The sequence below is a fragment of the Danio rerio genome, chromosome 12 (assembly GCF_052040795.2).
Source record: "Danio rerio strain M-AB ecotype USA chromosome 12, GRCz13ab, whole genome shotgun sequence".
NCBI lineage: Eukaryota > Metazoa > Chordata > Actinopteri > Cypriniformes > Danionidae > Danio > Danio rerio.
The window spans coordinates 4,625,001-4,641,138 of NC_141032.1; the positions used below are offsets into that span (position 1 = coordinate 4,625,001).

Consider the following 16,138-nt stretch of genomic DNA (forward strand, 5'->3'; position numbering starts at 1 on the left):
ATGCTGATGAACTGGAAAATCTAGAAAAAAACAAATAATACAGTTGATTCATTGCTAACAGTTGATAATTAAGTATAATTTTAAATATACTGAATAAATATGATCATACATAAAAAAACAACAACATCTGATTTCTGTTGGGTCAGACAATAGAAAATGTATGTTTAATGTAATCTGTCTTTTCATGGCTTGTCAAATACAGTGAATTTCAGCATTCTAAACCACATGTTAAAAGTTTGGAAACAAGTAAGCAAAAACAGAACTGCAGCTGAAGCGATCACACTTTACAAAAGAAAACTTCTACAGCAATTAGTTATCATATTCAACATTTACTAATGCATAACTAAATACTACTGCTTTTTATCATTAGTTAATGCATTGGGTATATATATATATATATATATCAGTGGCGCAGTAGGTAGTACTGTCACCTCACAGCAAGAAGGTTGCTGGTTCAAACCTCTGCTCAGTTGGCATTTCTGTGAGGAGTTTGCATGTTTTCATGTTTTCCCTGCATTCGCGTGGGTCTCCTCCGGGTGCTCCGGTTTCCCCCACAGTCCAAAGACATGCAGGTGAATTGGGTAGGCTAAATTGTCCGTAGTGTATGAGTGTATGAGGGTGACAGGCCCAGACGACAGGCTGGCCGGAATGTGTAAAAAAAGTCGTTATCATATGGACAAGTCTAAAATGGCTTGTTCCAAAGAGCCGACCCCGCAACCATACGGGACCAAGGCCAAAGAAGAGGAAGAAGATATATATATATATATATATATATATATATATATATATATATATATATATATATATATATATATATATATATATATATATATATATATATATATATATATATATATAACCCAATGGGGTAAGCAATATATATATATATATATATATATATATATATATATATATATATATATATATATATATATATATATATATATATATATATATATATATATATATATATATATATATATATATATATATATATATATATATATAGTTTTTTTTGTCTTGAATAAGACTTAATCTTGACATATTATTTATTAAAACAAGACAATATACTTTGCTTGTCTAGAAAATGCTTCTTAATTTAGGATTTTTGGATATTTAGACTAGAAACACGAAAGAATATAGGTAAAAAAAAGCTTTTTTATATTTAATTAAATTCCATCATTTAGCAAATTCACATCTTTAACACTGTTTTTGACAATCACATATATTTGCGCACACAGTCTGAGTTCAGTATGACATTAGCATACATTTGGTTTATCTGTGACATTATAAACAAGTTTTAATAATTCAAATTTCCTCCGTTTCAATATTAACAAATGGAACACTACTCTCATTTTGTTTTGTGATTAAGCATTTTTATGAATAATTTTGTCAATATTAGCAAATATCTAATACCTTTTGCATAATGATTTTCTAACAGAAATGTATTTTTTTTTTGTCTCACAGATATTGCTTTAAAATGTCCCATTATGAACATAATCACCAATTATTGGATTATGCATCTTTGTCAGCTTTATTTCTAATATTAAATTCGGAATCAACATTAAATATGAGGTTATAATAACAATGCATTTTATTACCAGAACTATATTCATCCTAAATTAAATAACAAAATGTGCTTTCAAATGCTTTCAATGAAAAATAAAAGCAGGTTTAATTAAGAGTGTAAAAAAACTCAAAGCCATTTAATTTTTTCTTCTAAAATTATCAGTTTTCTCCGACTCCTAGTGTGTAGACTCAATAATTTTTACTTTCATCGTGACAAATAACTTATTTACATTACCTTTAAAGTGAAATAACTGAACATAAACATAGGAGGCTGACAAAAATTATCATTTTAGAGAACAATTCAGATGGCATTTAGAGGTTTTTGCATCTGAACTATTCACATGAATGTCCAGTTATCGATAGTTTTACTTTCGAACAGGTGGTAAAACTCCGTCATTTTCCAGTTGCCATTTTAAATCCTTTTAGGTGCTGCTTGTAAATCAGATGACACTTCTGTTCCTTGTTGCTGTCAACAATATAAAAAACGTTCGAGGTTACAGAAGTAACCCTTCGTTCCCCGAGGAGGGGAACGGAAGTGCCATGAATGGGAGGATTCGGATCAGAAGCCGCTTATCTGGAGAGTATTGAACGGGCCAATGAATGAAATTAATTGGCAGCGTAAGCTTGCGCAGGTGTGCGACATCTGCAATTATCTCAGCATATAAGCACACCTGAAGCCAGCAGACGCCATCCTTTTAAGCTGAAGAGACTTTCAAACAGCTAAGGGACAGTCATTATGGCGACGGAATATGGCACTTCCGTTCCCCTCCTCGGGGAACGAAGGGTTACTTCTGTAACCTCGAACGTTCCCCTTCGGTTGGGGAACTTCAGTGCCATGAATGGGAGAATATGGAAAGCGCCATAATGACTGCACCTTACCAACACCCCCGATGAGGAGATAGTCAAGCAAGCGTGACGCACCCACATCATGGGGGGCGCGGTCCTCCAACGTGTCCCTGGCCCTAATTTATCCTACTTCAACAGAAGTTTTACGGATTTAGATATATTTTTTGGGAAGTCGTGAGCATCTAGATAATTCTAGGAAATACGACAGTACGTTGGGAAGCGTGCAATCCCGATAGGGAGGACGCTGCGGAGGCCATCCGTTACCCAAGGGGGGGATAGATGGCAGAATTTACCTATGGACTAGCCCTAAAAAGGGGGAGTACGCATAGCAAAGAGTGGTTAGCGGAGAGGGAAGACACGGGTCCGCCCAGGGGGGGGACTTAACCGTGGCGGAATAAGCATATGGGATCGCCTAGTGGGGATCACGCATAGCAGGCACCTATACCCAAAACGCGGGCTGACCAGCGGGCAGACCTACAACGTAGTGGGCCAGCAAGTGACTCCTCCGCTGAGTCAGTGCTGGGGGCCACGGAGGAATCTGCAGGGCTCACCTGACGGGGAACTTTACTGACAGATAAAAAAGGCGCACGTACCTCCGTGTTAGGGAGAATGGCGCAGCAAGCGTGTTTCAACACCCTACCGAGTTGTCTCCTCAATCACCAAAGGGTTACCTAATACCCTTGAGGAAACCGGCTCCACTCGCAGATTGTAAAACCTTGCAAATGTGTTGGGTGTCGCCCAGCCCGCAGCTCTACAGATGTCTGTTAGAGAGGCGCCGCGTGCACGCGCCCAAGAGGATGCAACGCTCCGAGTGGAGTGTGCACGTACTCCCGGGGGACACGGCTGACCTCGACTCGAATAAGCGAGTGAAATGGCATCCACAATCCAGTGGGATAATCTTTGTTTCGATACGGCACTTCCCTGCTGCCGACCGCCATAACAGACAAAGAGCTGCTCAGATGATCTAAAATTCTGAGTACGGTCCACATAAATGCGCAGAGCGCGAACTGGACAAAGTAAAGAAAGGGCTGGGTCTGCCTCCTCCGGGGGCAGCGCTTGCAGGTTCACTACCTGATCTCTAAAGGGGGTGGTAGGAACCTTGGGCACATAACCGGGGCGGGGTCTCAGGATAACGTGAGAGTAATCCGGCCCGAATTCCAGGCACGAGTCACTGACCGAAAATGCCTCCAGGTCCCCGACCCTCTTGATGGAGGCCAACGCAACCAGCAGAGCTGTCTTCAGGGACAGAAATCTTAGAGATACTGATTCGAGTGGCTCAAAGGGATCGGATCGCAGACTCGTGAGAACGAGGGCGAGATCCCAAGAGGGTATGAGAGGGGGGCGAGATGGATTAATTCGCCTAGCACCCCTAAGGAGCTGGATGACCAGGTTATGCTTTCCCACGGTGCCGCCAGCTACCGCGCTATGATAAGCGGAGATGGCGGCCACGTAAACCTTGAGAGTGGAGGGCGACAGCCTGCTGTCCAACTTCTCTTGAAGGAAAGAGAGCACAACACTAATCTGGCAATTTCGGGGGTCTTCTCTGCGAGAGACGCACCATTCAGTGAATAGACTCCACTTCAGGGCGTAGGCGCGCCTCGTGGAGGGGGCTCTAGCCTGAGTGATGGTATTAACCACCGCAGTCGGTAGGTTACCTAAGTCTTCCTCGCGTCTAGGGACCACACGTGGAGGTTCCAAAGATCGGGGCGAGGGTGCCAGATGGTGCCCTGTCCCTGAGAGAGTAGGTCCTCTCTCAAAAGGATCCGCCAGGGGAGGGCCGTCGCGAGGAGTGAGAGCTCTGATATCCAGGTCCGGTTGGGCCAAAGGGGCGCAACTAGCAGAACCTGTTCCTCGTCCTCCCTGACCTTGCACAGAAACTGCGCGAGCAGGCTCACTGGGGGAAACGCATACTTGCGCATGCCCCGAGGCCAGCTGTGGGCCAGTGCATCCGTGCCGAGAGAGCCCTCGGTCAGGGAAAAAAACAACTGGCAGTGAGCGTTCTCGGGGGAAGCAAACAGATCGATCTGGGCCTCCCCGAATCGCGCCCATATCAGCTGAACAGACTCGGGGTGGAGTCTCCATTCTCCAGGGCGTAACAGCTGTCGTGAGAGCGCATCGGCTGCACGATTGAGCGTGCCTGGGACGTGAATGGCGCGCAGCGATTTCAGCCGCGGGTGACTCCAGAGGAGCAGACGGCGGGCGAGCTGAGACATGCGGCGAGAGCGCATACCCCCCATGCGGTTGATATACGCCGCCGCCGCCGTACTGTCCGTCCTGACCAGCACGTGTTGCCGCTCCAGCACCGGTAAAAAGCGGTGGAGAGCGAGGAACACTGCCAACAGCTCTAGGCGATTGATATGCCAATGCAGCTGGGCACCCTTCCAGAGGCCCGCAGCCACATGCCCGCAACACACGGCCCCCCAACCCGTGTTGGAAGCGTCTGTTGAAACAACAACATGGCTGGACGCCTGTCCTAGAGGCACACCGGCCTGTAGGAACGAGGGGTCGTTCCAAGGGCTGAGGGCGCGGCGACACAGCGCAGTAACCGAGACCCGGTGTGTGCCCGCGTGCCATGCGCGTCTGGGGACCCGATCGTGAAGCCAGTGCTGAAGTGGTCTCATATGGAGCAACCCGAGCGGCGTGACGGCGGCTGCGGATGCCATATGCCCCAGGAGCCTCTGAAAGAACTTCAGTGGGACCACTAGTTTGCTGTCGAGCTCCCTCAGACAGTTCAGCAACAGGCGAGCGCGTTCCTCGGAGAGGTGCGCTACCATGGTGATCGAGTCCAGCTCCATCCCGAGAAAAGAAATCCTCTGCACGGGGGCGAGTTTGCTCTTTTCTCGGTTGACCTGAAGCCCCAGTAGGCGGAGATGCCGAAGCACCTCGTCCCTGTGCATAATCAATTGCTCCCGCGAGTGGGCTAAAATCAGCCAGTCGTCGAGATAACCGAGTATGCGAATGCCCGCGAGCCGAAGGGGCGCTAGGGCACCCTCCGCGAGTTTGGTGAAGACCCGCGGAGACAGAGAGAGCCCGAAGGGGAGGACCTTGTACTGCCACGCTCGACCCTCGAACGCAAACCGCAGAAATTGGCGGTGGCGTGGAAGAATGGAGACATGGAAATACGCGTCCTTCAGGTCTATGGCTGCAAACCAATCCCGAGGACGAACGCATTGGAGAATGCGCCTCTGCGTGAGCATTCTGAACGGCAGCTTGTGCAGACAGCGGTTCAAAACGCGCAGATCTAGGATTGGCCGTGACCCACCGCTCTTTTTGGGTACGATGAAGTATGGGCTGTAAAACCCACTCTCCATCTCGGCTGGAGGAACCGGCTCGATTGCACCCTTCGCCAGGAGGGCAGCAATCTCCTCTCGCAAGACAGGGGCGGACAGGGGGTTGACCCTGGAGAAATACATGCCCGTAAACTTGGGGGGCCGTTTCGCGAACTGAATCGCGTAACCGAGTCTGATTGTGCGTATGAGCCACCGCGAGGGGCTGGCCCGCGCTAACCAGGCAGGCAGAGCCCTCGCTAATGGAGTCATCGCTACAATCGCTGACGTACCAGCGGTGGGGCAGCGCGGAGTGGGTGTGCTGATCCGGGAAGCACGAGGGTCCCGCGGAAAAGCTGGAGGAGAGCGATTCGCTCTGGCTCCGCACCCTGACTCCGGAGAGGGGGCTGGAGGGCTGAGGGAAGGGAGACCGTCCCCCCAGCGCTCGTGAGCCACTGGCGAAGCACGTAGAGTCTGCGAGCCGGAAGGCAGCGCGTCCCGGACTGGCAGAACTCGTGCAGTCACATCCGGGGAAGGGAAAAAGTGCTCTTTTACTGATGTTTTGGTGGCACTGAAAAGTACCGTTGTTATCGGGGCCCCGCCCTCCAGCGGGGAAAGAGCAAGTTTCCTCTTCTCCGGATGGCCTGTCTCAGGGACGCTTCGCGGTCCGTTTACCGGACTTAACGGCGCCCTGGGCAGGAGGGGCTGCCTGCTTTCGAGGTGAACGCCGCGCCCGCTTGGCCGGAGGCGCAGGCGGGGGCGGGGCAGCACTCGTTGGCGGGCGCCCTCGGCGAGGAACAGCGGAGGTGGATGGCTCGGCGGGCGGAGCGGGCTTACGGCCACGCCGATAGATGACATTGCCCATCGCATCCGACTGCTCTTTCACCGCCTTGAATTCCTGGGTGAATTCACCGACGGTGTCGCCGAACAGGCCAGCCTGGGATATGGGCGAGTCAAGAAAGCGAACTTTGTCAACGTCGCGCATATCGGCCAGGTTTAGCCAGAGGTGGCGTTCCTGAACCACAAGTGTGGACATCGTCCTCCCCAGCGCACACGCGGCGGACTTAGTAGTCCGAAGAGCATAGTCGGTCGCGGTGCGCAGCTCATGTAATAAGCTTGGGTTGGACCCGCCCTCGTGCAGCTCGGCCAGCGCCTGCGCTTGGTAGCGCTGGTAGGTGGCCATCGCGTGCAAAGCAGAAGCAGCCTGGCCCGCAGCCTTATAAGCTCTGGCTCCGAGGGAGGCAGACAACCTACAGGCTTTGGACGGGAGGCGGGGCAAACCCCGCCACGTAGAGGCGCCGCGCGGACAAAGATTGACCGCGATAGCGCGCTCCACTGACGGGATCGCCTCATACCCCCTGGCAGCTCCGCCGTCAAGGGCGGTGAGGGCGGAGGTACTCGCAGCACGGGCAGAGAAAGGTGCCCTCCAGGACTGCGTGAGCCTACTGTGCACTTCCGGGAAGAAGGGGACGAGAGGCTTCGAAGGCTTCGCCTTCTGGTCCTCTACGTAGCACCCATCTAGTCGGTCCGGCCGCGGAGCTGGGGGATAAACCATCTCCAACCCCACGGCCGAAGCAGCCCGGGAAAGCACGGCTAACATGTCCGCTTCAGGATCCGATTTGACAGCGCTCACCTGCCCGGAGGGGGCGAGCGGGTCCGGATCTTCGTCGGACAGTGAAAGCCCACCCTCCGATGCCGCGGAGGACATCTGATCTCCGGTGTCAGCGAGTGTGAGAGCTACCATCTGGTTAGACGGATCACTCTCACCACCCGAAGCTTGGATGGAGCGCCGTGAGGAGCGAGAGGTCCGCGAGCCCGTGGGCGGCGGATTAGCTCCCGCTGAAACCCTCAGATCTGCCCGAGCGCCCGCTGCTTTTTTAGAACAGGAGGCAACTGGGGTGGCTCGCTCTCTTGCGAAAGTTAGCCGCGATCTTAGCTGTGCAACGGTCATGGCATCGCAATGACGACATGAACCGCCCGCGAGCACCGCATTAACATGCTGGACCCCCAAACATGCAATGCAGTGATCGTGTCCATCATCCGGAGACAGGAAACCCCCGCATCCAGAAACGCACAGTCGGAGCGCCATCCTGAAAAGGACGTGCTGCACGACTGTGTTGCTCTTTTAGGAAAGTTGCAACTATACGCACCGCTCTGGAGGACCGGACCCAAAGAACCGCAGGCAAGGGAGTAACCCAGCTCGACCGTCTGCCACCGCGAAGACCCACTCTGGACCGGGAGACACACTCGTTCGCTCTGAAGTGCTGATCAGCAAGAGGAACCCTCATCGACTCACTCAGAAAGGATCTGAAGCGAAAAGGATGGCGTCTGCTGGCTTCAGGTGTGCTTATATGCTGAGATAATTGCAGATGTCGCACACCTGCGCAAGCTTACGCTGCCAATTAATTTCATTCATTGGCCCGTTCAATACTCTCCAGATAAGCGGCTTCTGATCCGAATCCTCCCATTCATGGCACTGAAGTTCCCCAACCGAAGGGGAACCCCACTGTGTTGGAGTTATCAAAATGCGCACACACGTGTGACGCACTAGAGGGAAGGGCGATTTGTCCGGCGAGGCGGCGACTTGGATTTCCTGACATATCCTGACATTTCATCATTTCATTAAAAAATTACGACGTCACCCTAAGCTAGGCTAAAAAGTGCTCCTGCAAGACCTGGGGATCGATGGAAGGGATTCAAAAGTGGTAAAAACTGTTTAATTCTATGGAAGTAGCCTTTTTTTTTTTTTTTAGAAAAAGTGGAGTCTTTCTCCAGATGCCTGTGAGAACAACATCCTTGCTTAGGGGTGTAGCGACAACTGGGAGTATGTGGGATACGTCCCGTTCACTTTTAGAGCCAAACCATTTAGAAACGAGTGATTAATAGTTATATGAATATAAACTTTTGGATCTCTGTCCCCCCTCGATACACTTTTTAAATGTCCGCTACGCCCCTGCCCCTGCATGTTTTCTTCTGTTATATAATAGGCCTAGGCTACAATAGCAGTTTGATCAGACATACTAAAGAGCTCTTATTGCATCTGCAACAGCATCACTTTCAATTCATCAATAATTTACACGCATTTACAATTTAGAACATTCATTCATTTATTTTCCTTCAGTTTAGTCCCTTATTTATCAAGGTTCACCAGATATGAACCTATAGCAGATGTTTTACGCAGAGGATGCCCTTCCAGCTAAAATCCAGTACTGGGAAACACCCATACACACATTTCTTTCTTTTTCATTTTTATCTTTATTGCATGACCTATTTAGTTTTGACTGTAAAATATGTTAAAATTCTTCAACAACAACAACATAAATCCTGGAATCCTTTGATTTGTTATTCCCAATATCTCTATGTTCTTATAGAAAGTTTTCATGTGATATTGCAGGAGTTAAAGAGCTAAATTTACTAGGATAGTTAGAGGAGAGTTGTAACACTACCAGTTTCACAAATCAGGCATAAGATAGGGGTCATAACATTTTCAGTTTCCTCAGGTATCCTTAACAATCACACATGGAGATTTTCCAGTCAGTCTTGCTATTTCTCCAGAAGCTACAACAGAAAATCAAATTCTGAGGTAAGAAAGTAAAAATAAATAGCAAGATAATATTTAGTTTAGTACCTCTACCATTGTAGATGATGCTATATGAGTTATATCAGATCAAACTGTAGTTTCTCTAGTAAAGAACGGTGTATAAACCTCCGGCTAATTTCAAAGCACCATGCTAATACAGCTAGCTTGGGTGACAGTGGCGGGATAGGTTAAAACACGCGCTTTGAAAGTATACAAACACTTACACACACATACATATGTACAGACATGCACACACAAACGCACATGTGCATGCTCAAACACACACAATATGCACACACACATGCAATATTCACATTTATTGTATTGTTGCAGTCATTTATTTACAATTAAGCTGTTGTTGTGGCATATCACTTGTAGTACGCTTAGTTTTTGTGTATTTTGTCTATCAGTTACAACTTACCCCAGTATGTGTTACAACCTACCCAGTAGTGGGGTAGCTTGTAACAAATGACCACTTTGTGTTTTTCATCATCTCACAAAGTCTGTGATACAGTTTAAGACATTTAAATAGTTGATATTTGTAGTAGACAAATGTGGGTACTTTGCCTAAAATTTTGTCATGTAGCTTATAAAAGGGTAGTTTTAGGTGCTAAAGTAAAGTTGTGTTACAATCATCCCTGGTCTCCCCTAATGTTTAGAAGAATAGTGGGTGATAGTTGAGCAGGATGAACATTAAGCGGGGTGAGCGAGTGTTTTCTTTTAATGCTAAATTTCTCTTGAACTACCTCACTATTGTATTGTATCTTTCTAGTGAATGTTTAAATAGTTTATAAACAGAATATAGTTGATTTCTGATTTAATTTAATACAAGTCAGAGATCACAGTGTCATTTTTCTTGAGTATGTGTTCATTTCCTCATTTGTGTTGCTGTTCCTCTTTAGTCGATGCTTGCACCACTTTTCACAACTAAGACTCACTTCTGACACATCTGACTTGTCTGCCTCCCCTCATGCACCCTTCAGTTCTACATCTGACAGATCATGATGGATTGGTACTCCTACATCAGTTTATGCATCTTCTGTGGTAAGATTATGTCTTCTTTTCTGTATTTCTTTGATTAGTTATTTAATCTCACAACCAACATAGTCTATTTCAGCTGTCTTCTTGCGTTGCAAAAGCTTTTGTTGCATCTTGCAAGATTGTAAATAGTGAGAGGCAAGAAGATACATCCTCAATATAAATAGTTGCATGATTGCACTAAGCAAAATTTGCTAAACACTCTTCATATTCTAAATTGGTTCATGTTTAAAGCTGTGTGAAATGCATTTTGATTGCTCATGATTGTATGATACACTCAGAAATAAAGGTTCGAGAGCTGTCACTGGGCCACACCTTTTCAAAACACACATTTGTACTTAAAGTCTCCATATTGGTACCTCAAAGGCATTTACTTGTACCTACAAATTTTAAGAGGTACTTTTGTATTTTTTAGGTACTAATATGTACCCTTGAGGTATCTTTAGGGACCCTTTAAAAACAAATATGTACCTTTTGAAAAGGTACCACCTCAGTGACAACCTGTCATATTCTTTGAAGTTGAATGGCTAAATCAGCACACATCTATCACTGTATGAAGTGTATAAATGTTAATCTTTAGTTATTCAACATTCAGAAATGCAAAAAAAGTGTATAAAACCTTTCTGTGATGGAAAGATGAAAATATCCTTTTAAGGCAAGAACAAATAGCCTAAACTTCCTTTTCTAAATATTCCCTCAGATCTAATTCTGCCTTGTGAGCTTTCTGCTGGCACACATTTATATTACACATTTAACCATATGAAAAAGGAACTGCAAAAAATAACGCATATGCTCATGACTGTCTGCAGTTCTCACAATAATTTATTAGTTGAAGTGTAGTGTGTTTTTTATCTTTATTTTTTTAAATACATGGCTGCAATGCTTATGCAAGGTAATTTTATTCAACCCGGGCTCATTGTGGAAACGTAGTCCAGCGGACGTTTCTGGAGAGCGCGGAATACGTCCTGGCGGGTACGTACGGTTGCAGTTTTTGTTTTTGCGAATCCACGAGAGGCCGCCGTTGTGCGCTTTTTCTCATCTCGAACGTCTCTCGCGAGTGCGGTTTGCGCCCGCGCTGTTCTCGCGTCAACCCGCCAGAGGCCGCCAGAGGCCGCTGTCCGACTGACCGGATGATTGACTGCGCGACCGGCCAATCGGCTGACCGCCCTCCTCTTTCCCTAAACCCAAACAATTTTACCGATCGACCCGCCCGCCCGCTCGCTTCCCTGAACCCGAGCAACAGTTTACAAAAGCCGTCCAAAAAACTAAAAGCCCTGATTTTTTTAGTTTTTTTTTATTCCACCGCGTTTTCGGATTTCGTTCTCACCCTGTCACGAAATTCGTTCACTTAATTTTTGGGATTCTGTTTTTGTCTTACCTGATTGCTGGAACTGCTGTCCCCCGGACTCGAAACCGATCGCCGTGGTCGACTTCTCCTCTCTGCGTCTCGAGCCTGCCGACGTTACACGGTGAGCTGAGTGGACAAACGGGTTGCAGCGGGGAAGCCCTCCACAAGGAGGTGAGCGGTCAGCCGGCGAGCGCGAAAGGAAAACAGCGTCACACCGCCCCACAGTGTTCGCTTGAAAAAAAATAAATGCAGCAGTACGTACCTCCCGGGACGTATTCTGTCTCCAGAAACGTCCGCGGGACTACGTTTTCAGAATGAGCTTGGGTTGATTTTATTACACAATGGCCATTGTTTATGCTACACGTTGATTTGTTCTAGTAGCTGTAAAGTTGCATCACCAGTGAAAACATCCACTCATAACAATGTCAATTTAGTATCTAGTTATTATTTCAGTATTTTCTATCAATTCTCTTTAGTGCCTCAGTCAGTGATGACTTTTAACGTGGATCATGCTGCCTGGAAAACTTTCACTGCACCACTGACCAATAATGTTGCCTTTGGCTACAAGGTGATACAAGAAGACATGACAAGGTGAGAGCAACATAACCACTAATGATAAGATTCATTATTTTAAAAGTGCAGCATTGCTGGACCTCACTAAATTAAAAAAAATAAAAATAAAAAAAAAACATAGGCAACCTATGAGACAGAAAGAATTCATCTCACCAACATCAGTCAACCTTCACTGAGTGTCTTGTTTTTGTCTTAAAACATAAATCTGAAATAGATTCAGCTGTGGGAAAAAAAAAGTGTATTATGTGCTCTGTTGCACTCGGTAATTATACAAGTTATTGAAATATTTATAGTGAAATTAGGACTTCCAACTCATCATCAAAGTGTGTTTGACTGCAGCACCCCCTGTTGGTAAATATTTAACATACAGAATTATAGACTTGGCATGTGTTTAGATTGACTGTAGAAAGAATGAAATTGGTTAAAAAATTGAGAAAAATGAAGAAATACGAACGAAGATGTTCAAAACAGCAAGCGATTGTACTTGTACTCATTTCTGTTTTATTTACACTGTGTGAATTGTGCACTTTTCTCCAAGCATGTAATACTCCGACAATTTCATAACAAAAAAACAATTTGTTGATGGTCTTCTAAAAGCTAATTCTGCTCAGAAAAGCCGCATTTATTTGACAAACTGTGAAATAATATTACTATTATTATGTAGTTTTTTTATTTAATTTATTTCTATGATTCAAAGCTAAATTTTCATTATTATTACTTCAGTCTTGAGTCTCACGATTCTTCAGTAATCATTATAATATGTTGATCTGCTGTTCTATTATGATCAGTTATTATTGGTAGATATTATTATTGTACTTTTTGGGGGATTGAAACTTCCTCAGCCCCAGCATAGCCTAAAGGAGCTATAGGAAACATAGGAAATCTCTTAAGTGAATTGCTGGTTACATGTATTTTAACACATATTCTTTGTGTTTTTCTTATAGACTGACTGTGAGTGATCCTTTAATTCAAATCAATCGTGATGAAAGAGGACAGATTTATAGTTGTGATGTCAATCGAGGAACCTGCTCATCATTGAATATTTATGGTAATTTTGGATTTTATACTGCAGTATTACATAACTGAAATATTATATGCAGTTCTCCACTAATAGGTTATATAGGGTATAGGCATCATGAGGCTTTGTCATTTTCTTATACAGCAAATGAAGATTACTATATAGTAAATTCTATATGAGCTCTTACATTGGATTGATATACAATATATTGATAAAGCTGTCACCACCAGCATAATAACCAGCAGGGAAAGAAATGCATTTGCTAGGGACCCATCTTTAGCTGGCCTCTGGTGGACAGTAGCAGCCTCTGAAATGAGACGCAAATTCAGAGTTCCACATGAGGTGGTTATTAATTAACAAATAATATAAATATTACAAATGTAAACATTAGGAGAGCAGGTTACATTGTAACCGCGTGTCCTAACAACACGCTTCGTGACGAGATTTGCAGTGATTAGCAATTGAGCTGTTTACACCAGACAAAACACGATAGAAATTTAAAAACTGCACTCCAATGAAATGGTAAGGTTTAGGTCTAATTAATACATATTAAATCTCTTTAGCATTATCAAATGTAGATGCTGAATCACTCATGTGTTAGTTTGCAAAGTCACAGTTCTAAAGTTTAATTTCAAAGGGTTTATGTTATTTTTAAGATCTGAAGTGAACTATCTGCTGCTGCTTTCTGTAGTACAGCAATAAATGTCATGTAAAATGGCATTTAAACGCACATTGTTAGCATTTAACACTGAATAAAGCACATGGGGTGTACCTGAAGTGATCAAGAAGCTTTAGAATATAAATTTCAGGTGTTGGTTAGGACAAAAACTCTTTTTAAAATGGAAAATATTCCTTCTATTGCTTGTCGTTGCTTTGAACCTGCAAAAAGAGGATCGGGTAAATACAGGATCAAATATTGAATTTTACTTCAGATGTTTTAAGTACACGTAAATGTTATTTGTGTAAAGTTTCATCTCAAAGTTTTTTATGTATGCATGTAGGTAGAGTTCCCTCTGAAGCAGTCAACATGTCTTTAGGACTTTCCATGGTTAAAGATCCAGGCTCTTCAAAGCTGGTGGTAAGTTAGATATCAGTAAAAAAAAAAATTATTAATGAAAAACAAAAAACAAACAAAACAAAAAAACACACACCTGATATAACTATTTAACACTTCTAGATGACTAAAGTCATAAATATATTTTCATTGCTATGGTGGCAAATTAATATATTGTATATTATACATAAAGTATGAATGTGTGTGTGTATATACACAGTTGAAGTCAGAATTATTAGCCCCCCTTTGAACATATATTTTTTCTTTTATAATTATTTCCCAAATGATGTTTAACAGAGCAAAGACATTTTCACAGCACGTCTGTAATATTTTGTCTTCTGGAGAAAGTCTTATTTGTTTTATTTCGGCTAGAATAAAAGCAGCTGTAAACATATTAAAAACCATTTTAAGGTCAAAATTATTTACGCCTTTAAGCTATATTTCTTTTTGATTGTCTAAAGAACAAACCACCATTATACAATCTTACCCTAATTAACCTAGTTAAGCCTTTAAATGTCACTTTAAGCTGTATAGAAGTATCTTAAAAAATATCTTGTCAAATATTATTTACTGTCATCATGACAAAGATAAAATAAATCAGTTATTAGAAATGAGTTGTTAAAAGTATTATGTTTAGAAATGTGTTAAAAAAAAACTTCTCTCCGTTAAACAGAAATTGGGGAAAAAATAAACAGGTGGGTGAATAATACAGGGGGGCTAATAGTTCTGACTTCAACTGTGTTTAGAACATTTGTACATGTTGTGATTAATTGTAAATGTATAATACCTTGAATAAAATGACTAAGCCAAAATAAATAAATAAATAAATAAATAATAAATAAATGAAAGAATGTATAATACATCGTAAATGTTCTTTCATAAGATTGAGTTGAAAATTTACTCTACATATGTACTTTATTTTAAATGTTAAAAGACAAAAATAGTGTGTTTTATGCTTAGTAATAATTAGATTGGAGTGTTTGGAATGAGAAAAAGTATTTTAACTTTTGTTTTAGATGCATAATAAAATGTTTTTTTTGTTGTGTAAATAATATGTGCTTTTCACAATATTAAAATTCATGTTAAATTCCATCTCGTCCAGGTTTGTGGTCCAACCATTCCAAAGAACTGTCCAGGAGTGTCCACCTACAATGGCATGTGCTTTGTTAATGAACACAGAAGAAGTTTTACAGGTCCAATACCCAGCTCTCTGAGAGGTAAATAGGATGATCATCTCTCTCTCTCTCTCTCGTAACTAGTTTCTTTTGTCTTTGGCATGATGATTATTTATGTTATTTTTATGTTATTTTGCAAGTATTACACTTAAAGTACAATTTAAAGGCTTAACTAGGTTAATTAGTTTAATTAGGAAAGTTATTGGACAACAGTGGTTTGTTCTGTAGCCAGTCGAAAAAAGGGGCTAATAATATTGACATTAAAAATATTTGTAACTTTTTTTTTGCAAAACCAAACAAACAGAAACAAGACTCTATTCAATATATATAATAAATTGAATATTATGTTAATATATAATATTTTATTATATTATGTACGTGTGTTTGCGTGTGTGTGTGTATGTGTGTGTGTGTGAGTGTTTGTCAAACTTTCATTCAACATGCATAAATCATTATCTGAAAATGTGATGCAAATCTTCTTTTCTCCAACCTCAGAATGCCCCAAATCACAAATTGATATTGCTTTTTTATTGGATGGATCTGGAAGTGTAGATCCTGTGGATTTTAATAAGATGAAGGCTTTTGTTGTAGAAATGATCAAGAGTTTTATAGACCGTGACACACAGGTATGATTTTAAGTGCATTCATTAAGATATTGCATTTGCATGGTT

At 43.2% G+C, this 16,138-nt stretch overlaps 3 protein-coding genes across 6 annotated transcripts in view; 2 read left to right on the forward strand and 1 right to left on the reverse strand.

Moving 5' to 3' along the window:
* Positions 1-1,311, forward strand: part of itgam.3 (integrin, alpha M (complement component 3 receptor 3 subunit), tandem duplicate 3) — a 35,610-nt gene extending 34,299 nt beyond the window's left edge. The window contains exons 31-32 of the mRNA XM_087275657.1: positions 1-618; positions 1,010-1,311. The exon at positions 1-618 is cut by the window's left edge and continues 52 nt beyond it. Coding sequence (XP_087131783.1) covers positions 1-38 — 38 coding nt within the window. The 3' untranslated portion in view covers positions 39-618; positions 1,010-1,311. The remainder of the gene's footprint in view (positions 619-1,009) is intronic.
* Positions 1-16,138, reverse strand: part of tlcd3bb (TLC domain containing 3Bb) — a 538,378-nt gene that overhangs the window by 375,092 nt on the left and 147,148 nt on the right. The window lies entirely within an intron of this gene.
* The window catches only part of itgam.1 (integrin, alpha M (complement component 3 receptor 3 subunit), tandem duplicate 1), a 30,544-nt gene continuing 22,633 nt past the window's right edge, over positions 8,228-16,138 (forward strand). For 3 of the 4 annotated variants that reach the window (XR_015503771.1, XM_087275659.1, XM_087275661.1), the window contains exons 1-7: positions 8,228-8,386; positions 10,245-10,305; positions 12,124-12,238; positions 13,165-13,268; positions 14,240-14,316; positions 15,395-15,509; positions 15,963-16,093. Coding sequence is in view for 3 of the 4 variants with exons in the window: in XM_087275659.1 (XP_087131785.1) it covers positions 10,263-10,305; positions 12,124-12,238; positions 13,165-13,268; positions 14,240-14,316; positions 15,395-15,509; positions 15,963-16,093 (585 nt within the window). In the remaining variant the exon portion in view is untranslated. Of the gene's footprint in view, positions 8,387-10,206; positions 10,306-12,123; positions 12,239-13,164; positions 13,269-14,239; positions 14,317-15,394; positions 15,510-15,962; positions 16,094-16,138 lie in introns of those variants that run through there. The other variant, XM_087275660.1, reaches the window with a different exon arrangement.